At 47.7% G+C, this 23,295-nt stretch overlaps 1 protein-coding gene across 1 annotated transcript in view; it reads left to right on the top strand.

Annotated features, from left to right (window-relative positions):
* The window catches only part of brinp1 (bone morphogenetic protein/retinoic acid inducible neural-specific 1), a gene marked incomplete at its 3' end in the record, with an annotated part of 247,393 nt that overhangs the window by 39,542 nt on the left and 184,556 nt on the right, over positions 1 to 23,295 (top strand). Inside the window, 3 exon segments of the mRNA XM_084324024.1 lie at positions 811 to 935; positions 938 to 964; positions 967 to 1,072. Of these exon segments, the coding sequence (XP_084180150.1) occupies positions 833 to 935; positions 938 to 964; positions 967 to 1,072 (236 nt within the window). The 5' untranslated portion in view covers positions 811 to 832.

The raw sequence follows: 23,295 nt of genomic DNA on the forward strand, positions 1-23,295 counted from the left end.
CCGGATTCATCCTAGTATTGTCAATGTGTCAGATTCCTCTAATACATGTCTCGGGATATCGATCCATTCCGGTCCCCTTCGGTGTGACAGAGCCATCTCAGGAACACAGAGGGCAACGATTCCGCTCGTATAGCCTCCTCCAACATCTTCCCACAATCATGTACGCAAAGTAGAGGGGCTTATTTAATGAATTCCAACAATCCATGAAATCACCCATCGATAGTCAAATGTTTTCCGTAGGGCAGTAATTTATACCCTGGGGAGGAAAACGGGAAGGCAGCCTTCTCCCACGTTAGCGGCTGGGTGTCATAACATATCATAAAGCAGCTCTTAACCTTGTCTGATCTTATCATGGCACCAATTAGTCTGCAGGAGGAGAGGCCACACACAACCGGGATGTATTCATACTCATCTAGCGAAAGGGCAACATTCCTCGTAGTATGGAGAGAGAGAGAGAGAGAGAGAGAGAGAGAGAGAGACACAATCTGCTGGGGCCCCCTCTGAGAACTCCAGATGCGACAAGAGGGTTGAGAGATCCTGACACGGAAAACACGGAATAAATTCACAAATCATGTCACGGTAAAATGAATAAATAAATCTACGCCGCGCAACAACAATGGCGCTGTCTCGTTTTCGTTCAAACAGCAAACGCAATTACCCCGACCCCGTCACGTCTCCTCTCTCGCTCTTTGAGCCTGGGTTATTTTCAAATGTTTGCCGCATTAATATTTTCTTCTTTCTCTCCCTCCTCTCTCTCTCTCTCTCTCTCTCTCTCTCTCTCTCTCTCTCCCTCTCCCTTCCTCCCCCCAGGTCTCCACAGAATGGAGCGAGAATGAACAGAGAGCGGCTTAAGGAAAAGCATGAACTGGTTATTGAGGTCATCTGCTTCCTGTTTATATGGGACCATATAACAGTTCAGTCTTCCCGCCAGGACCCATTGGCTGCGAGCAACATGTCACCAAGCAATTGATTGGCTCATCTCTGACCGCGGACCTTTCCACCACTCTCGGAGTTACCTCTCCTTCGTGGAAAGATTCCGCCAAGGATTTACAACCAGATATAAAATTTATAGGTGAGTTCACTCTCAATCATGCATTTGGTGCTGATGCGGCAAAACAAATGGTTTTAAGACGCCGTCGGCTTAAACTGGGGGGGGGGGGGGTTGCTGTTTTGAGTCATGTTGCTTTGCGACGTCTTGGCAGACGTGCACTGTGTAAAAGTGTTTTTGCAAGCAAGTTTGCCCCTTTTACACAGTTACTTACAGCCACTTAAGGAAGTTCGATTATTTCTTATATGAAGAACGCGCTCTGCAAGATGAACGCTGGTGTAGTTTTGTTTCACTTTCCATTATACAGCTCTCGGGTTGATTGACACAACTTCATGAATCTCTCATGCGGTGGTACTTTATCATCTTGGAACTTTCACATAATTTGCCTATTAGGACAATTAGACATGTTTCCATGTCTGCTATGCATAATGACCTAATTTGGTGGCCATTCTTTGTTAGCCTAGCTGTGCCTTGGCTTGTGGGGATTTAAATTAGTTATGAATTGTTCATTGCATTGTTCATGCAATTACAGCCATTGTGCTTGTTTGCTTACCTCTTTGTGGCTAAGCTAATCAGTTACCAATTAAATAATGATGGTAAGCGCATTGGCAGCCGCAGTGTGCTTGAATGAGAAGCATTATTTCAGTGATTAGACTGTTAACTCTATCAAACACCTCTGGTTTTAAGGCAGTGCCATTTGAACCATGATTGTAGAGAGACCTGCATTTGGGCAGCTGGGGGAATCTCATTTGTATGGGCAGCCATTTAAAGAAATCCAAGTATTATGCATAGTGCCTCATCACGCCTCCAGAAACAGATTACACTTTGCATTTTATTTGACTGCAACCGTTTACTTTTGACTTAAGAAAATGTTGAAAGGGAAGACCAGACAAGTGAAATGTTAAATGTCGCCAGAGGAGCGGTGGCCAGTGTTCATTATAGTTTAGTTTAACAGTTCTTACTGTATTTATTTCTGTATATTTTATTTAATTTCATTGTATCCTATTTTATTTTACTCTACTCTTATCCTAGCAACTTGATTTGATTTGTGTTATCATTCTAAATTGTGACCTGTCCTGTCTAAATGTTTAAATGTTGAGCGATTTGCAGTGTCTAATTTCCCACGGGATAATAAAAGTATTTCTATTCTATTCTATTCTATTCTACTGCTAGGCTGGCGTGTGAGGCGGGGTGGCCAGTGTTCAGTAGTCATTATAGTTTAGTTTAACAGTGCTACTGCTAGGCTGGCGTGTGAGGCGGGGTGGACCGGGGCGGGCAACACTTTCTCAAATCTACTTCAAGTGTTTGCGTTAGTGTCAAGAATACGGGAGGCTCTGCCGTATGGGACGTCGTCGCCTCTTTCCTGATACTACTTTCATCTATTGTTCCATCCCCTGCGCCGAGCTTCGTGTTTTGATGTACATGAAGTGCCACCGGATTCAGAATATCCACCTTTTATTTCCCACGTGCTTTGCATTGCAAATCTCCTTGCGGCTGGCTGACTGACAAGGTACAGCAAATAGATAACTAGGAGCTCCCCTCCCTTTTCACTGCCACAGGCTTTGATTTTATTGCACTCCTCTGCAGTCCAGGGTCTCCGAGAGAAAGGCACAGAGACAGACGGAGAGTAGAAGAAAGAGAAAAGAGAGACAGAATGGTAGAAGAGAGAGAGAGAGATTCTTTCACTGCTCCTTCTCTCTCGTCTCCCTGCCCCCCTTGGTAGCGTGCAGCAGTGCCCCAGGTCCCTACCGGCGTTCCTGTCTTAATGTTGTCACATGAATGGTAAACACAACATTAGCATAATGCAGAGCTTGACAGACTGGGACGGCGCACAGAGACACGTGCCTCAGAACAGAAGCAGCCACTTCTGAACACGATTCCCACAGACGCCACGCAGCCGTCATTGATTTATAAAAGTAGAGAGAGAAAGTGTGTGTCTTTCTCTGTTTTGGGGGTGTCGGGGAACAGAGGCAGGCACATCATCTCTGCTCCCCCCCTTCCCCCCACACACTTATCAAGCCTTTTGAGGCATCACATTCAGCCGTCAATGCAAGGTATCGCCTTGCTTATAACAAGACCATTAAGTTGTGCGGCAATACTGGGAGGGACTCATTAAAAATGTAACGTGAAAATCTGCAATAAGCATCTGTCGAACATCTGCAGCTCTGTCAGACGAAGCACAGCCCTGGCTCGTCTTCATCGAGTGGTACGGTACACGCAGAGGACAGAGTTGCAAAACATTTTCACCTGACTTCCTTGGGAATTTCAAAGAGCTTCGCGTATTTGAGTCCCCCTTTTTGATAATGAGCCCCCCCCCCCCCTTTTTATCTTTTAAGGGCAGCGACGCCCTTCGGATATATGCTTTCATCGCTCCCGCCATTGTTTTGATATAGCATGCAGATAGATCATACAGCCTCGGAGTATGTCAAGTGCAGTGAATAAAACTGTTATGGATTAGTGTGTGGGGGCGAAGTAATTGGCTGGGCCCGCTGTGCATCCGGGGAAGTCTATATACGGCATGTATTTTTAGCATACAGGCGCCAACAGGACCCATTAAAAAAAACACCAACAGAAATAATAATGTTGACATTATCAGTCTGGAAACCATGCCGCCTAGAAGAAAGTTGGTTCAAACTAGGAAGCATCTTTGGAAAACCAAAACAATGCAGAGATGTACAGGTACTGTATATGTAAAGTTTCGGAGACCAGCCATGCATAAAATATGGTTCAGGCAGTTGCAGATTCACCTACTTGGCCCTCTCTCTCCCTGTACCTCTTTCTGGCTGCGGCAGGAAATAAACAAATCCCCTCCTCTAATGGGGCAATGAGGAGTGAATCGCTTTGTAAATTTCCCCCGGGGCTTTTCCTCTGTCTTGGCGATTTAGCGGTAGAAAGTGGTTGAATCTGATTTGCATCCAGTCGTCTCCCGGCTCTCTTATCAACAGAGATTACCCTGGAGGCAATGCCGCCTGGACGATGCCAACCTGATCTGCAACACACAAATCTCCCCCATCTTTAATAACCTGGGCACCGTGCCTCACTTCGAGGGCCAGACACACAGATGGAGGACGTGCCAGTCCCATTGTCTGGTAATCTCGAAAAGGTCACTGTGAGTTGAAGGGAAAAGGTGCGTGGCCGGGGCGACCAATTACCCTCCTCCTTTATAGACTTGTGTCCCTCAAAGAAATGATTGGAATGCGCTTTGGTAAGTAATCGTCGCTGACATGGCGCTGTCGATTGCAATCTCCCAGCTGAACGCTGTTTTCCCCCTCCCCTCCATGCAGATGATATGCATGAGTGCTTATCCCGGGCGTGGCGTTCATCATCCCCGGCGTGGCAGCCACTTTCGCGTGTCGCGCGCTTCTTGCCTTGAGATTGAATCGTTATTGACTGGAGGGGTATCAATCTGTGCCTGAGTGAGTGGCGAGACTCTGTCTCCGTATGGCGGCCTCTCATTCTGTGGCTTGTATTCTATTATGGGGTTGAATGTGTTTCAGACGATGTGCGTTTGCTGTTTGGTCTTTGTTCATGGGAGCTCTAACTCACGTTCTTGTGTGGCTGCAAGGAAATCCAATATAAATGCAAATCCGGCAACCATTAATGCATTTTAAAGGCTTTGAATCAGCATTGTACTGTAATCAAAGGAGCGGGGTTGTTATTTAGAATGAAAATGTTTAGGAAAATGGCAGTGGCCGTCATTGATCAGGGGTTGAGATGGGATGCTGCCGTGACTGACTGTGGTGACTGACTGGGGAGGCTAACCTCATGTCATTGTACCAGGAGTCATCATCGCACACTGACAATCTATCCAAGGGATTGGAATCGATCCCTACAACGATCTGTGGAATACCTTGAACATCTCTCAGAAATGCCCAATGAAACGAGAGGGGAAAAAAAGGGAAAAGTTATGGACTATTTTTTTTTCTTCTCTTATGTTATATGCAGACTACAGGTTTTAGTTGTAAGTCGACTAGTAGACTATGAAATGAAATAAAACCCACTTTGATTCTTTGCTTATAAACCATTAAGGCCATCACCTCATCTACATACAGTCATGGGAAAATGTTGTGTGGTCAGTATATAACAAATATAGTAGTGGAAATGGAAAGTAGTTTAAAGGGGGGGGGGGGGGGTGAGACTTTAGAATAATTATCCCTTATAAATACATTGTTGGCCATTGACAAACTGTAATGAGTTAGTAATGACTTGTTAAATGTTTATTAATAGTAGATTCAGGACTTCAAATTATGCCTTATACAGTACATCATGAACAAGCTATTAGTAAACACTAAGGCCGGGCCGTTAACGCCGTTACCGCCGTTAACGGCGGACTCTTATCGCGCGATAAACAAATTACCGCCGTTAATCTATTCTCAAAGTTGGCTGATGTATACCTGGTCAAATTACTCTGTGTGTGTGACGTTACACACACTCGTCGCGAGCCGCTCACACTCACACAAATGCACATACTGGTACTTTGTACTGTCCGTGGCTCCGTGTTGAAGCGCGCTGCACACAGACAGAGCTCTGCATGCGCTCGTCATGGCGGAGCGAACCAAACGCTCGAAAGTCTGGGTACACTTTACGAAAGTCGATGCCGACAACGCACGTTGCCACAAGTGCAATAAAACATTTGCAAGTAAGGGTGGCAATACAAGCAATTTGTCAAAACATCTGTTGTCAAAACATAACTTAACATAATTAGTCTGCAGAAATGCGCCGTTTTCGACTGCTTTGCTCGCAGTGTTCCATCTCCATCCACGTCCACTGCAGGTAAGCCAAGATACGGAGTTAGCTAGGCTAATAACGAATTATTACGAATAGGCTAATTAGGGCTGGGCGATATGACCAAAAACGTTATCGCGATAAAATTATAAAATTATTTTCATATAATTCGATATCGATAATTATCGTCGATATAATGTCCGTCAAGTTTAATTAACTTCTTATGCTGCTGCGAATGTCTCAAGTCGAGTTGATGTCGTCATCAGTCCGCGCACGTTACACGTTAAGCAAGCGGAGTATCTCATGACAATAAATATGACACTAAAATACTCTCTTCCGCCACAATATATTGAAACGAACTGTATACCCCACACTACTATAAACGTGGCCTCAGAATTCAAAACACACACATACTCGGCACGTAAATATATAAAACGTCGCCGTGCAAGCTAATTAGCCTAGCAAGCCTGTAGTATCTAAGCGCTGTATTCCATGACAATGTGCTAAATATTACACTAAAATACTCTCTTCCGCCACAATATATTGAAACGACGTCCACTGTATATCCCCACTACTATAAACGTGGCCTCAGAATTCACGTCACACACATACTCGGCACGTAAATATATAAAACATCGGCGTGCAAGCTAATTAGCCTAGCAAGCCTTGTTGAGTGAGTCCTACCTCCTTCCGGGTATATTTCGCTCTCGGCCATCTCCTTCACTGATTGGTTGTTAGCTGTTGTGCGTAAACACGTCATCACGTAACGTTGGTTGTTGTTAGTGAGTGAGCTGAGCCGAGGCTGAACGGAGCCAAGCTTGGAAAATCGATATATCGAAACTTTGCGACCACGTTTCATGTTTATTTCGAGGAAATAATTTATCGCGATAGTTATCGTTATCGTTTTATCGCCCAGCCCTGAGGCTAATAAATAAAATATAATTGCTTAGCTAATTGTTTAGCTACAAATATATTTAAAAGATGACAACTTTTTATAGATCGTCAGGCTGAGGCTGCAGCCACCATGTCCCAGCCCACCCCTCCTCCCTCTACCACCACCGGTCCCAGCCAAGCCCAAAGTCCCTTCACCCTAGCAGCTAGGAAGGATGACAGAGGATAGGGTGAACAAGTGTCACAGGGCTGTGACCCAGTTTGTTGTTAAAGGCCTGCACCCCTTCTCTACAGTGGAGTCCAAGGGCTTTAACAACTAATCATTCAGTGTATATAGTTTTTTTTATCTTACATTTGTTGTTTATTATAAAACGTCTATCATTCAGACACATTTAAAACATTGTTGGTGCTGTTGCTGAAGAAATAATATTTATTTATTATATTTATTTTAACACTTTGGGTGCCGGGAGCCGTCTTTAGACGTCTTTGCTGGCCATGCTAAAGTTGCCGGGGGACGCTGTACGTCGTCTTTATATCAATATTTCAAAAATCTGCGATCGGATTCATAATGTCCCTCCGCTGGCCTGGGATCCACCAGCAGGACCCACTGAGCTCTCTGGCGGTTCAGGAGCGCCATCTGGTGGCCGATCGGCGCAAGCGCTTAACAGGAAGCGCACTAGAGGTTTTGCTAGACGTCCGTATTGCTTCCGGCCACTCGGTACATGTCCCGTGACTCTAGCTCGTCACTCTACATAGCGATCGATTGCCAATAACTCGATAAACAACATGATTTGGACGTATATACCATTATACAAGCTGGAGATGGACCGGGTAATAATATATCCCATAATGATAAAATTTCTACTCGACGATGATCGCCCAACGGCGCGCGGAGACTGGGGTGAGTTTCAGCGTGTAACGTTACCGTCTTCGATAATAACTGATATTATCAACATTTGACCCACATTAGATGATTGGTATACCGCTGCCCACGGAATTATAAACGCCCCCTCGCCCATCCGGTCAACATCAGATGACGTGTAGTAACTTCTAGAAGTACGTCTAGTTGGAATTTTTTATATCGCGCTGATTGCCATCAAACTGTATTTCATCATCAATATAATGCATTTGGGGCTATATATCACATTCTGGAGAAAGCTGCAGAAAGAGATGAAAACATACTTATACATTAGACCATACTTTACTATGAATATGTGAATGAAAAAGTTTAACGTTGCTACACAATGAACAATACATATAGGACTTTGAATGGGCCCTAATAATGGCAATGTAGCAATAGAATTTAAAAAGTTATAGCCCTGCAAAGAAGGGGACTTTCTCCATAGACAAATAGCGCTGGCAATCTATGGTATATCATTAATTTAACCTTAGGCAACCAAAGTGTTAAGGCCGGGCCATTAACACATTCCCTGCCACGCAATTTGAGCATCTTATACCACTCTCTGCCATCACTCTAAGTCTATGGAGATGTTCACCTTCTTTGCAGGGCTATAACTTTTTTTATTGTATTGCTAAATTGACATTACTATGGCCCATTCAACATCGATTATCTATCGTTCATGATGTGGGAACGTTATACTTTTTCATTCATACATTCATACGAAAATACCGTCTAGAATATAAATATGTTTTTATCGTTTTCTGCAGTAATTCATAGAACGCTAGTTATAGGCCTAAACCCATAATATAGATTATCGATTGCAGTTTATTCCTGATACACGCTATATTAAAAAATCCAACTGAATACGATCCTAAATGTTATGACTCATCATGCGCGGATGAACGGGGGGGGGTCGTTTATAAGTCCGTGATCGTCAGTAAATGCTTTATGTAGTATGGGTTGATTTATTGATCAGTTGGTTTGTAAACAAAAAAATTTACAATCGTCTTGAAAATGACGTCAGCGTCCTCTTACCGTTGGCAGATGAGACTGGAGCAAAAAGATCCCACTTATTTGACGGCGATCGAGTCGATCCATTTCCGGTTTGTATAATAATAATAATAACAGCCCAAATCATGTCGATTATTGACTTATGGCAGCGATCCATATACACAGTGTGTGTCTTGAGTCCCGCGACACTATGTGAGTGCCGGACGCATTTCCCAGACGCACCGAGATCGACTCGTCCATTTCCGGTTTGGTAACTCGCCGATCATCCACCAGGCGGCAGTATTGAAGCGTTGCAGAGTTGTGCAAGCTCCCACTGCATCAGACCAGGCTGCGTGAATATTAAAGGCAACCAACTTGTGTTCAGCTTTTCTCTGATTGGCCACGACCCCACGCCGCTAGCCCGCCCCCTTTTGCCGCGAGCGCGGCAGGAACCTTCAAGTTCCCTGGTGCAAAATAAATCTGGTAGTTGGTTTATGACGTTAATTAATAATAAACACTGTTAGGACTCTTAATAATAAACACTCTTAGGACTATCTGACTCTTAATAATAAACACTGTTAGGACTATCTGACTCTTACTAATAAACATTGTTAGGACTATAAACACTGTTAGGACTATCTGACTCTTAATAATAAACACTGTTAGGACTCGATTCACGCGTCACTACTGTAACTAGAAACTCTGGGTGTCACTGTACATCAGTGTGGAACTGTACGCTGTAACGTTATATGTTTTTTCGCGTTTTTAACGTCATAAACCAATTACCAGATTCACTCGTCACTGTACATCAGTGGAGGCTGCTGAAGCGCCAGCGGGGCGATGCGGTGGTTTGTCCCCGGCTTCCGTGCGCCGCCGCCGGCTTGACTCTGTCCAGCTCCAGCAGCAGCGGCCGTGCTCCGTTGTAGAAGCCCTTCAATGACAGAGCTCTCATATTTTGCGAATGCATAAACTATATCTTAAATAATGGCTATGTGTCTAATATGGCTGTCGCTTATCAAATACTTCGCAACAGCCATATTAGACACATAGCCATAATTTAAGATATAGTTTATGCATTCGCAAATATGAGAGCTCTGTCATTGAAGTGGGTGGTGGCAGCGTAACAGCGTTCACCCTGATGTAAAGTAGCGATTTTTATTGTTTTGTCATGACAAACCAATTACATAATCCCAACATATGTGTAAAGAAACAACATATTCCAGTTAACGGTATATTTTTTTAATGATTCATTACGGTATAAATTAGGTTAACTGGAGCTGCGTATTGCTGGCTCTCATATTTGCGAATACAACAGCGTTCACCCTGATGTAAACAATTCTACAACGGAAGACGGCCGCTGCCGTGGGCGGCGCAACTCTCTGCCGCGCGGCAGCGCGGTCACGTGGCCGTGTGGCCAATCAGAGAAACGCTGAACGAAAGGCTGAACACAAGTTGGTTGCCTTTAATATTCACACCAGGCTCCGTGAGGGAATTATGAATAACATGGCGAAAAAATGAAATATGATCTCAATAACGTCGTACGCCGTGGAATGGCAGAATTAGCATGCACTTGAAACACGTCATAAGCCGTTTCCGGCGCTGGATGTGTTAACGCCATTAACTGATGTATACCTGCTCGAATTACTCTGTGTGTGCGTAGAACACACATATTTTGAATGCCTTCGGCAGACTTCAAATGAGCCATTTTAATCTAGATTAATCTAGATTAACTCCAGGATTGCAGATAGATTAATCTAGATAAAAAAAATAAAATCTATGCCCACCTCTAGTAAACACACTTACTTATTAATGACTTGTTAAGTATTTTTTAATAGTTGATTACCAACTTTCAGTACAAGTAAAGTCTCTGCTGCCAACTTCTCCTACTATACTAGCATAATCAGTACTGGAAAAGGCAACACCAGAGCCCTCTTCTCTAGTCAGCCACCCAGCACCAGAGCCCTCATCTCTAGTCAGCCACCTACTACAGCCACCCAGCACCAGAGCCCTCATCTCTAGTCAGCCACCTACTACAGCCACCCAGAACCAGAGCCCTCATCTCTAGTCAGCCACCTACTACAGCCACCCAGAACCAGAGCCATCATCTCTAGTCAGCCACCTACTACAGCCACCCAGCACCAGAGCCCTCTTCTCCAGTCAGCCACCTACTACAGCCACCCAGCACCAGAGCCCTCTTGTCTAGTTAGCCACCTACTACAGCCACCCAGCACCAGAGCCCTCTTGTCTAGTCAGCCACCTACTACAGCCACCCAGCACCAGAGCCCTCTTCTCTAGTCACCCAACTACTACAGCCACCCAGCACCCTCCATACACTTGTTTGCCACCAATAGCAACACCATCCACCAACAGCTGGCCTCATCTGGCCTTCCATCAGGAGACATATCTAAACACAAATAAATGTGAAGGTTAGTAAATATATTAGTTAAAACCATGTCATTAGTTAATAGACCTTATTGGGACGTTGTTGCTAAATTGCAACTATTCCTCATGTACAAATATTGGTAACTATTGGTCTATTGGTAACTAATTGTTATCAACTGAACTAAAAGGTCAGTTAATATATTTGATAATATCATGTTTATGAGTTATAGACCTTTATGGGATGTTATTCTAAAGTTGCAACTATTCCTCATTTACTAACATGTCCTAACAATGTGTTTTGAACGTTGAGCAAAATATAACATTTTTGTAGCTTGACCTTGTTCAATCCATTTGCTGTTCTGGATTCTGTATTTTAACAAAGAAAGTCAAGAGTCAAGTCAAGTCAAGAGTTTTATTTGTCACGGCATACAAGTATACAATGAAATGCGGGTGGTCTTGCCCGCAACGATGTGCAATACAGTAGTACAACATATAATAGAATCCAATAAAAACAACATTGTGCAATAGACAGGTAATATACAGGTAATATAGTGGGACATCTCGGTATCTGTGACATAGTTATTTACAGAGCATGTAGGACATGTTAGGTCCTTTGGTAGTGCAATACACTGTTACTGTTGCTTTACTATTTTTAAAGTGACCTTTCCTTTGTGGCCCTAAGTGTGGGCGTGTGCAGCATGAGTGTGTGCCTGCTCATGTTAAAGTGGCTGCTAGTGTGCGAGCGTGCACAGCGTGCATGTCGTGTGTGTGCTCATGTGTGCTTGTGTGTGGAGAGTTCAGTGTTCTGTGGCACTCAGTGTTCATTGTTCAAGGCTCTGATGGCCTGGGGGAAGAAGCTGAGCCGAAGCCTCTCTGTCCTAGTAGCTGGGGTTCGCAGGCCACCACAGACTAAATTGTGAACATATCGTGTTTAGATACCTAAATACATGTTCAAGTCACCATGGGGTATTGCATGAGTAGAACTACTACATGGTAGTACATGGTCGTACAGAGTACTACTAGCCTACAGGGTTCAACAGGGTGCTAATAAAGATTTGTATAGGGCTGGCCAAAAAATGGATGAAGCACCATAGTGGAGCTCTGGAATGATCACAGTGCAAGGGAAGTCAGGTGATTAAACAACACCACAGTCCGTCAGCGGGGCTACATGGCTAGGGCTACATGGCTAGGGCTACATGGGTAGGGCTACATGGCTAGGGCTACATGGGTAGGGCTACATGGCTAGGGCTACATGGGTAGGGCTACATGGCTAGGGCTACATGGCTAGGGCTACATGGGTAGGGCTACATGGGTAGGGCTACATGGCTAGGGCTCCAGGCTTGCGATTGGATGATATCCAGTTCGAAACCCCCGGTCAGGCTCTTGGTTGGTCTTATTGGACTCAATAAAATGTTGTCTTAGCCTATTGGACAAAATCCTAATGGATAGGTTCCAAAATCCTACAGGATTAAAAAAAGAAAACAGTAGAACCAGTGTTATGTGTTATTGGATTCTGTCCTATAGGATTTGTATCCTATTGGCAAACATTTTATGTAATGTGTAATAGGATTATCTAATGGTATTTTCTTTAATTGGACCTTTTGAGTAGGGCCCCAGTTCCCTTGATGTTTTAAACTAACGCACGCAAGCGAACGGCACATCAAACTACCGATACATTTAAATGCTGCGGCGCGAGTCACATCTACTAGCTAGGGAGCTTCGTGAATGATCCCCCTCTTATGGCTCACAATTTCCATATTCAAATGTGATCATATGAAAGGAGCACACACACCTATGTCCCCGGGCCAACCCCCGTGCCGAGCCTGCTTGTGGCATCCAGCTGCAGGGTCTGACAGACAGGACATCCTCGTTAATTCTCCCTGCCGGTTATAGCCGTGATTTGTTTAATACTGCGGGAGATTATGCACTTTTCTAATTGAACATTTCCTCCATCAGCTTAATTAGTCCTCTTCTCCTAATCAGCTCGCAGACGATCACCTGATCCCTGACGTGAGCAAACGGTGTGGCGCGGTGACGATTTGCATATGCAAACATCCCTCTCCTAGTTACCCCCCCCCCCCCCCCCCCTTTACACTGTTCGTCAAACGGGAGATAGCCATTCAGCATTCAGCCTCCCTTACCTTTTATTCAACCTCCCTTTATTCAACCTCCTTTTATTCAACATCCCTTTATTCAACCTCCTTTTATTCAACCTAATTTTATTCAATCTCCTTCTCTTCCCTTTTTCCTTCCTTCTTCAGATACAATATAGGGGTGGGAATCACCAGAGGCCTCGCGATACGATACTATCACGATACTTGAGTCACAATACGATATTATTGCAATACTAAATATATTGCGATATGCTGAGTATTGCGATATTAATATTGCGATATATTGCGATTTATTACCTTTTTTCAACTGCAAAGTAAAACGTTGTCAACATGTTTTATCTAATAAAATAAAGTTCAGTCTGTTCATCTCACTTCAATCATTTTTATTGCAGAACATGGTATTTTCTCAAGCAGACAGATGTCAACACTGTAATCTGTGTTGCATGTACCGAACAAACTGAACTGTTTGTATTACAGTCATATTCCAACTTAACTGAATGCACACATGTGCATGTGTGTGGACTACTGTACTATTACAGGTATTGAAATGAACAATGCAACTTCCTTATACAAAAAAATAATACGATTTTTTTATAAATAATTAAATATCGATACTTGCCGTCCCTGTATCGATACAGTATCGCCACGCCATGCATGCACAGTCACATTATTCATGGGAGCTGCAAAATGAAAGCATGATGAAAGGCTGGACTGTTCACTTGTGAAAACACACACCCTCATATAGACAGGCAAACACATGCACGTGCATACACACACACACACACACACACACACACACACACACACACACACACACACACACACACACACACACACACACACACACACACACACACACACACACACACACACACACACACACACACACACACACACACACGCACGCCACACACACACACACACTGCATTGTTAGCAGTGGTGATGCAATAACCCATTACCTTTAAAATCGTGAAGTGGCTAATTGATTGGATGTGGAACAACAACCAAAAACAAAGACAATTGAAAAGGGTCCCATTTGAGCTGCTCCGCGTGGGATCACGTCCGCCGTGAGAGTGAATGCCTCTTGTTGAGAGAGAGAGAGGGGGGGGGGGGGGGGGGGCGCTGATCTGAGTCCCCTTTTTCTTGTTTTAAACCGCCGTGGCTTCAGTGTCCCAGCTGGGCCTCCGTTGAACCGGTTCGCCATCTGTAATTGGATAGAGCGAGAGGTGGGCGGGCGGTTCAGACGCAGTCGGCAGATCTGCTGAGGGGGATGTTTAATTCAGCAGGCAGTGCCGCAGAGGGACGGGGACGGGGGGGGGGTGGAGTCAAGAAGTTGAGAGACAGGGACGGGGGTTGGAGAGAGAGGAGGTTGAGGAGAGAGAGAGAGAGAGGAGGGAGAGAGGAGGAAGAGAGAGGAGGTTGAGGTTGAGCCTGAGACACAATTAGGCAATGAGACGGAAGAAGGAAGGGCAAAAGTGCGTTAGAGGGAGAGAGAGGAGAGAGAGGAGAGAGAGAGAGAGAGAGAGAGAGAGAGAGAGAGAGAGAGAGAGAGAGAGAGAGAGAGAGAGAGAGAGAGAGAGAGAGAGAGGAAGTGTGTGCGTGACAGAGGGAAGGGGGCGCAGCATTTGGTGCCGTGTCAGAATGAGGGGGGGTTGTAGCACGGGCAGGGTGACAGCGAGGTCAGATTCAAGGTGGGAAATAATCAGGGGACTCCCTTACGATAATAGTGCTTCTCTCTGCCCTTTTGCCCCGCATACCTTCTCTCTCTCTCTCTCTCTCTCTCTCTCTCTCTCTCTCTCTCTCTCTGCTCTCTCGCTCTCTCTCTCTTTCTCTCTCTCTCTCTCTCGCGCTCTCTCTCTCTCTCGCGCTCTCTCTCTCTCTCTCTCTCTCTCTCTCTCTCTCTCTCTCTCTCGCTCTCTCTCGCTCTCTCTCGCTCTCTCTCGCTCTCTCTCTCTCCCCCTTCCTTTTCTATACTGTATCTCTCACTCTCGCCATGACAGCATGGGCAGGACATCACTCTCTCATTAGGGCCAACCTGCAGATATGTGGTCACTTCTCACCTCGACCTCGATGGAGGATTTCATATCCGTGACGTCCAGTGATTTCAGTGGTGTTACACCGTTACACCGCACCGAGCTGAGGGTTGTGCCGTCAGAGCCGGTCACATAGCCCACGGCGGCGACTGATTGGCGAACAGCGTTCGCTGCAAGGCATTCGAAAAGCATACAAGAACTTCCTCCCCATCTCTCTCAATGGCGCATACCTTTCTGCACTAACAAACTAATTGAACACACGGGGGGGGAAATCATCATCCCCTCGAATGGCTATACACTGTAAACATAATTTTTTTATAATAATCACGGGAAATTCACTGTATTATTTTACACATTACTTTTGTTTTTCTACTTTAGGGGTAAATGCCATAAAAATACAGTAAATTACCTTTTATCAAAAAACATTAACATTAGGTTGTAATCTGTAAATGTATTTGATTTTACTGTCATTTGACAGTAAGTATTTGGCAACCGTTGCTGCCAGACATTTACAGTTTTTTTTTACAGTTTTCTTTTTACAGTGTACCCTAATTACACTCACCACGGTTGGAAGTCCAGACCGGGCATTGTCGAATCCCCTACTCTCTCGGCCGCAAGTTTAGGGGTAGGGGTGGGAAAGGTGTGTCTGTGTGTGACACTCAGGGTGCCACCTCCCCCCATCTTCAACCTAGCGATAATCACCCCCCCTCTGAGGACGACTCAATTGCTGGCAGGCGAGGGGATGGTAATGAGAGGGGAGAACTGGAAGGTGGGAGACGTGTCAGGGTTAAGTACTGACTAATTCACTGCATGGGGCGCCAGAGCCGCTCTCCCCCGAGACTCCTGCAACCCCGCTGCCACCGAGTCAACAAGCGCTTTGACGAGCAGGAGCTACAGTCGCCAGGCGTTACCAGTATCCCAGAAACAAACCCAAACCCTGGCTTGTTTTTTCTCATTGTGACCTTTTTTTGGGGGAAGTGACATGGGCCCATATGAAAATGAACCAGTAGTAAAAACCTATAGTATTCCTGTGTGTGTTTTTTTATACACACTATAGTGTAGAGTTACCACAGAAACACTGCAGTGATTCGCCACAGTATACTGTATGTAAGGGATAATGTATAGCTACGAGGTCATTGCCGCAAAATAATTGACCGACACAGAGTTTAGAATACCGAGGCGCCTCGCCGAGGTGTTCTAAACGTAGTGAAGGTCAATTATTTTGCGACAATGACCGAGTATAGGCTATACATTATCCCGCTTATTACATGGCTAACTTACTAACAATATACCTAATTCATTTTACACCATCGACAAGACGAGATCAAATGCAGACGCAGTTGTTGTGTGGCTCCGCTGTCATTATTATTATCGCCGGCAGGTGTGTCTGATTGCACTGATGCAGTGTGTCTCAGTGGGCTTGATTGCTGCAGCTGCGAACAGCGGTCATTATTGCTCGGCAGAGGTCCGTTATCGAGTAATAACGGACCTCTGCAGAGTGCTATTGACCAATCACAATCAAGCATTTCGACGAATGTTAAAACGCCATGTAATACACATCTATAACGTCCAACGTTATAGAAACTGAAGGTGAATAGTATTCATGTGGCTTTACCATATAAATGGTATTATTTAGTATTTGGTGCATACTGCATACAAAAGAAAACAACAACATGGGAATACTGCGATTTTACTATATATTTGTACTCGAGACAGTATGGGGGTCAGTCACTGCTGTGCTAATTGGTATGTTCTCCGTGAGTTTCACCTATTGACCTGCCTCATACTGTAGTGAGCATTGTGCTGAAAATGGCGTCTTTTATGTCCGTGAGGGATAAGTGGGGCATTGCGAGCGCTGCTGTCCGCGTGTCTGTCTGCGCCAGACATATCTCCTACAGTTCTGGTCCAATTTGGGTAAAACCTTGTACATAGGTTGACAGGAGGCCAATGACCTGAATGCCCAACAATACTTATAATCAGTCAAAGACAGGTATTCTATTTGATTTAATTTCTACCATTGTCGGTTGGAATCAGTATTCAGGATAAAGTTGCAGATTTTTAACACACACACGGGTGATACTAGATGGGTTCAGCGCTCTGAGGTTCCGGCAGCTCCCCTAGCACCTGTTTCCAACATGGAAATGCCCGAAATGCATGTTGAAAAAAACGTTCAGCAAATCTTAATTACATATGGGGTTGTCAGAACGGTCTTATGTTAGCTGCAGTTTTTTTCAAGTATTTAATGTTCACTATTGTCCATTTGGCCACCATCATCTTGTTATCAGCCAAAAAATGCTCATGCAAAACTCGTATTATTGATTGATTATTGATATTAAGTTGACACATCTAGTGAGTAGGGGTGTAACGGTATGCGTGTGAGGTTTTGCCCGCTGCTCACTACCTTTTCTCTGTTTCTTTAAGCCTATACTGTTTATTTCCCTTCTATACTGTTTAGTTTCCCTTCTCACTCACTCTCTCTAGCCCCCACCCTCTCGTTCCTTACCCTTAGTGGCCACACCTGTTCGATATTCTATTATCTCTCGCACCTGTGGTGGCAGGCTAATTAGTTCCCCCCGTGGGCTTTAAATACCAGGGCGCTTCCCCTCGTTTTGGCGTGGGGTCGTGTTGTATTCATGCCGAGTCATATTCCTAACATCTAGACTCTTTTCGGGAGATCCTCCGTCTGCCTATGCTGTTCCATTCTCCTGCGTCGAGATGTTTGCTCCAGCCTTCGCCAGCTGTCGCCGTTGCCTGTGGGGGAGACTGGTCTGCGCTCCCTGTACTTCCACGGGAGGCACCCCAGCGTTCCACTGCAGACCCCCGCGCAGCTGTTCGTCCTGACGCACATCCAGACCAGCGCAGACGCTCTCCAGTCCTCAGCGCGCAACGCGCATCTTCCAGACCTCCGAGCTTGGCACGCTCCTCCGTACCAGCGCGCACTCCCAGCCTGACGCGCATCTTCTAGACCTCCGAGCTTGGCACGCTCCTCCGTACCAGCGCGCACTCCCAGCCTGACGCGCATCTTCTAGACCTCCGAGCTTGGCACGCTCCTCCGTACCAGCGCGCACTCCCAGCCTGACGCGCATCTTCTAGACCTCCGAGCTTGGCACGCTCCTCCGTACCAGCGCGCACTCCCAGCCTGACGCGCATCTTCCAAGGATCCTCGTGCTTGGCACACTCCTCCTGGCAGACGCACCCCGATGCGTCTCTCTGTTCCGACGCGCACACCAAGGTGTGGCGCGCACTCTGTTCCTCGGCCCGACAGTGGCTACCCGGTGGACGATGCCCTCGTCACCGCCACTGTTCCAGCTCCCTGTTCCGACGCGCACACCAAGGTGTGGCGCGCACTCTGTTCCTCGCTCCGACAGTGGCTACCCGGTGGACGACATCCTCGCCACCGCCACTGTTTCCAGCTCCCTGTTCCGACGCGCACACCAGGGTGTGGCGCGCACTCTGTTCCTCGCTCCGACAGTGGCTACCCGGTGGACGACATCCTCGCCACCGCCACTGTTTCCAGCTCCCTGTTCCGACGCGCACACCAGGGTGTGGCGCGCACTCTGTTCCTCGGCTCCGACAGCGGCTACCCGGTGGACGATGCCCTCGTCACCGCCACTGTTCCAGCACTCTGATCCTCGGCTCCGACAGCGGCTACCCGGTGGACGATGCCCTCGTCACCGCCGCTGTTCCAGCGCTCTGTTCCTCGGCTTGGACAGCCAGCCACCCGGTGGCGATGCCCTCGTTCCCGCTGCTGCCCCTGTACCTTTACGCATACGCTGGGTGAGTTTTGATTGTGATGTCACTCACTCAGCGTAGTGCCCTTGCCCCCGTTCCCGTTGCTGTCCCTGTACCTTTACGCATACGCTGGGTGAGTTTTGATTGTGATGTCACTCACTCAGCGTAGTGCCCTTGCCCCCCGTTCCCGCTGCTGTTCCGGTACCATTACGCATACGCTGGGTGAGTTTTGATTGTGATGTCACTCTCCCAGCGTATTGCCCCTGTTAGTTAGTTTGGACATTTCACTCTCCCAGCGTATTGCCCCTGTTAGTTAGTTTGGACATTTCACTCTCCCAGCGTATTGCCTCTGTTTTTGGTTCTCACCTTGAATAGTATTTTTGGACTTTACATCTCCTCCTGTGTGTTTGTCACACGAAGATATTATTACTTTGTTCACTTTGATTATTTGGACTGTTCTGCACCTGCTCTGTTTTTTCCCCTTTGTGCATTAACTATCTCCTCTGTCCTGCAGAGCGGCCCAGATGATTTCCACCAGTCCTCCCAGTTCCTCCCTGTTTCCCAGCCCGCCTCCGCGGGCCTCAGTCTCCTAGTCCCTAGTCCTCTATCCCTAGTTCTCCTAGTCCCTAGTCCTCTATCCCTAGCTCTCCTAGTCCCTAGTCCTCTCTCCCTAGTTCTCCTAGTCCCTAGTCCTCTATCCCTAGCTCTCCTAGTCCCTAGTCCTCCCTCCCTAGTTCTCCTTGTCCCCTGTTTACCTAGTCTCTAGTTCCTCTGTCCCAAGGCGTTCCCTTAACCTTCCCTTAGGCGTTCCCTTACCTTCCCATAGTGTTCCCTTTCCTGCATTTGTGATTCTTCCTTAAAGGGACAGTGCCCTTTTCCCTGTTTTTCCCTGTGTTTCAATAAATATCTGTTTCTTGGCAAACCACCATACCTGTCTTGTGTTGTGCGATTGGGGTCGGTTACAAACCATAACAGTACGACCCCACCAAGTCTACGACCCCAGCCAGCACAGACTGTGTATGTTGAGTTTGCCTTTTTTTTTCTTGTCCCCTCTAGCTCCCCTGTTAGCCCTGTTAGCTTCCCTGTTAGCCCAGTTTAGCTTCCTTGTTAGTCCTGTTTAGCTCCCTTGTTAGCCTGTTACTCCCCTGTTTAGCCCAGTTTAGCTTCCCTGTTTAGCTTGTTAGTCTCCCCGGTTAGCTCCCCTGTTTGCTTCCCGTTTTGCCCTATTTTGACCCCCCTGTAGCTAGCCATGCCCTGGCGGCTAACCCAGTCCCTCAGCAGAGCCCCTGTCTGCTAGTCTTGCCCCGGCTGCTAGCACAGCCTCTATGTTTATGCAGCCCTTGCTGCTGGCATGGGCCCTGTAGCTAGCCATGCCCTGGCAGCTAACCCAGTTTCCCTCTGCATGGCCCCGGTCTGCTAGCTTGGCCCCGGCTGTTAGCACAGCCTCTATGTTTATGCAGCCCTTGCTGCTGGCATAGGCCCTGTAGCTAGCCAGGCCCAAGCAGCTAACCCGGTCCCTCTGCATGGCCTCCACTTTTTTGTGTAGTATTCCCACAGCTAGGACTGTCCTTCCAGCTAGCTTGTTCTCTCATGCTGGTCCAGCCCTGTCTGCCAGCCTAGCTCCGGCAGCTAGCGCAGCCTCTATGTAGATGTAGCAGTACAGCTAGCATAGGCCCTGTAGCTATCAGTGCCTTGGCAGCTACTCCTTCCCTCTGCTAGCCCTTCCCGGTGCTACCATGGTTACCCCTTTGCTACCCTGCTTGCCCCTCAGTTCCTCTAGACCTGTTGCTCTAGACCAGTTCTCTAGCCCAGTTTTCTAGACCAGTTGCTCTAGTCCAGTTCTCTAGACCCAGTTCCTCTAGACCAGTTCTCTAGACCCAGTTCCTCTAGACCAGTTCCCCCAGTTGCCCCTCTGCCACCCTAGTTACCCCTCGGCGACCCTGTTTCTTTTGCTAGCCCCACTCTTGTGGTGGCTTCCCCTGCTGGCTTGGCCAGTACCTCTTGTTTTGCCCCTTGCCACTCTGTCTGTATTTGTTTTGGGTCGCCGGGTGGCTCCCGTTGGAGGGGGGGATACTGTGAGGTTTTGCCCGCTGCTCACTACCTTTTCTCTGTTTCTTTAAGCCTATACTGTTTATTTCCCTTCTATACTGTTTAGTTTCCCTTCTCACTCACTCTCTCTAGCCCCCACCCTCTCGTTCCTTACCCTTAGTGGCCACACCTGTTCGATATTCTATTATCTCTCGCACCTGTGGTGGCAGGCTAATTAGTTCCCCCCGTGGGCTTTAAATACCAGGGCGCTTCCCCTCGTTTTGGCGTGGGGTCGTGTTGTATTCATGCCGAGTCATATTCCTAACATCTAGACTCTTTTCGGGAGATCCTCCGTCTGCCTATGCTGTTCCATTCTCCTGCGTCGAGATGTTTGCTCCAGCCTTCGCCAGCTGTCGCCGTTGCCTGTGGGGGAGACTGGTCTGCGCTCCCTGTACTTCCACGGGAGGCACCCCAGCGTTCCACTGCAGACCCCCGCGCAGCTGTTCGTCCTGACGCACATCCAGACCAGCGCAGACGCTCTCCAGTCCTCAGCGCGCAACGCGCATCTTCCAGACCTCCGAGCTTGGCACGCTCCTCCGTACCAGCGCGCACTCCCAGCCTGACGCGCATCTTCTAGACCTCCGAGCTTGGCACGCTCCTCCGTACCAGCGCGCACTCCCAGCCTGACGCGCATCTTCTAGACCTCCGAGCTTGGCACGCTCCTCCGTACCAGCGCGCACTCCCAGCCTGACGCGCATCTTCTAGACCTCCGAGCTTGGCACGCTCCTCCGTACCAGCGCGCACTCCCAGCCTGACGCGCATCTTCCAAGGATCCTCGTGCTTGGCACACTCCTCCTGGCAGACGCACCCCGATGCGTCTCTCTGTTCCGACGCGCACACCAAGGTGTGGCGCGCACTCTGTTCCTCGGCCCGACAGTGGCTACCCGGTGGACGATGCCCTCGTCACCGCCACTGTTCCAGCTCCCTGTTCCGACGCGCACACCAAGGTGTGGCGCGCACTCTGTTCCTCGCTCCGACAGTGGCTACCCGGTGGACGACATCCTCGCCACCGCCACTGTTTCCAGCTCCCTGTTCCGACGCGCACACCAGGGTGTGGCGCGCACTCTGTTCCTCGCTCCGACAGTGGCTACCCGGTGGACGACATCCTCGCCACCGCCACTGTTTCCAGCTCCCTGTTCCGACGCGCACACCAGGGTGTGGCGCGCACTCTGTTCCTCGGCTCCGACAGCGGCTACCCGGTGGACGATGCCCTCGTCACCGCCACTGTTCCAGCACTCTGATCCTCGGCTCCGACAGCGGCTACCCGGTGGACGATGCCCTCGTCACCGCCGCTGTTCCAGCGCTCTGTTCCTCGGCTTGGACAGCCAGCCACCCGGTGGCGATGCCCTCGTTCCCGCTGCTGCCCCTGTACCTTTACGCATACGCTGGGTGAGTTTTGATTGTGATGTCACTCACTCAGCGTAGTGCCCTTGCCCCCGTTCCCGTTGCTGTCCCTGTACCTTTACGCATACGCTGGGTGAGTTTTGATTGTGATGTCACTCACTCAGCGTAGTGCCCTTGCCCCCCGTTCCCGCTGCTGTTCCGGTACCATTACGCATACGCTGGGTGAGTTTTGATTGTGATGTCACTCTCCCAGCGTATTGCCCCTGTTAGTTAGTTTGGACATTTCACTCTCCCAGCGTATTGCCCCTGTTAGTTAGTTTGGACATTTCACTCTCCCAGCGTATTGCCTCTGTTTTTGGTTCTCACCTTGAATAGTATTTTTGGACTTTACATCTCCTCCTGTGTGTTTGTCACACGAAGATATTATTACTTTGTTCACTTTGATTATTTGGACTGTTCTGCACCTGCTCTGTTTTTTCCCCTTTGTGCATTAACTATCTCCTCTGTCCTGCAGAGCGGCCCAGATGATTTCCACCAGTCCTCCCAGTTCCTCCCTGTTTCCCAGCCCGCCTCCGCGGGCCTCAGTCTCCTAGTCCCTAGTCCTCTATCCCTAGTTCTCCTAGTCCCTAGTCCTCTATCCCTAGCTCTCCTAGTCCCTAGTCCTCTCTCCCTAGTTCTCCTAGTCCCTAGTCCTCTATCCCTAGCTCTCCTAGTCCCTAGTCCTCCCTCCCTAGTTCTCCTTGTCCCCTGTTTACCTAGTCTCTAGTTCCTCTGTCCCAAGGCGTTCCCTTAACCTTCCCTTAGGCGTTCCCTTACCTTCCCATAGTGTTCCCTTTCCTGCATTTGTGATTCTTCCTTAAAGGGACAGTGCCCTTTTCCCTGTTTTTCCCTGTGTTTCAATAAATATCTGTTTCTTGGCAAACCACCATACCTGTCTTGTGTTGTGCGATTGGGGTCGGTTACAAACCATAACAATGCGGATACGTACTGTACCGCGTCAATGTGGTCCTCCGGTACAGTACGGGCTGTGCACCGTACGATTACAA

The sequence above is a fragment of the Notolepis coatsorum genome (genome assembly GCF_963971535.1).
Source record: "Notolepis coatsorum genome assembly, chromosome: 11".
Lineage (NCBI taxonomy): Eukaryota > Metazoa > Chordata > Actinopteri > Aulopiformes > Paralepididae > Notolepis > Notolepis coatsorum.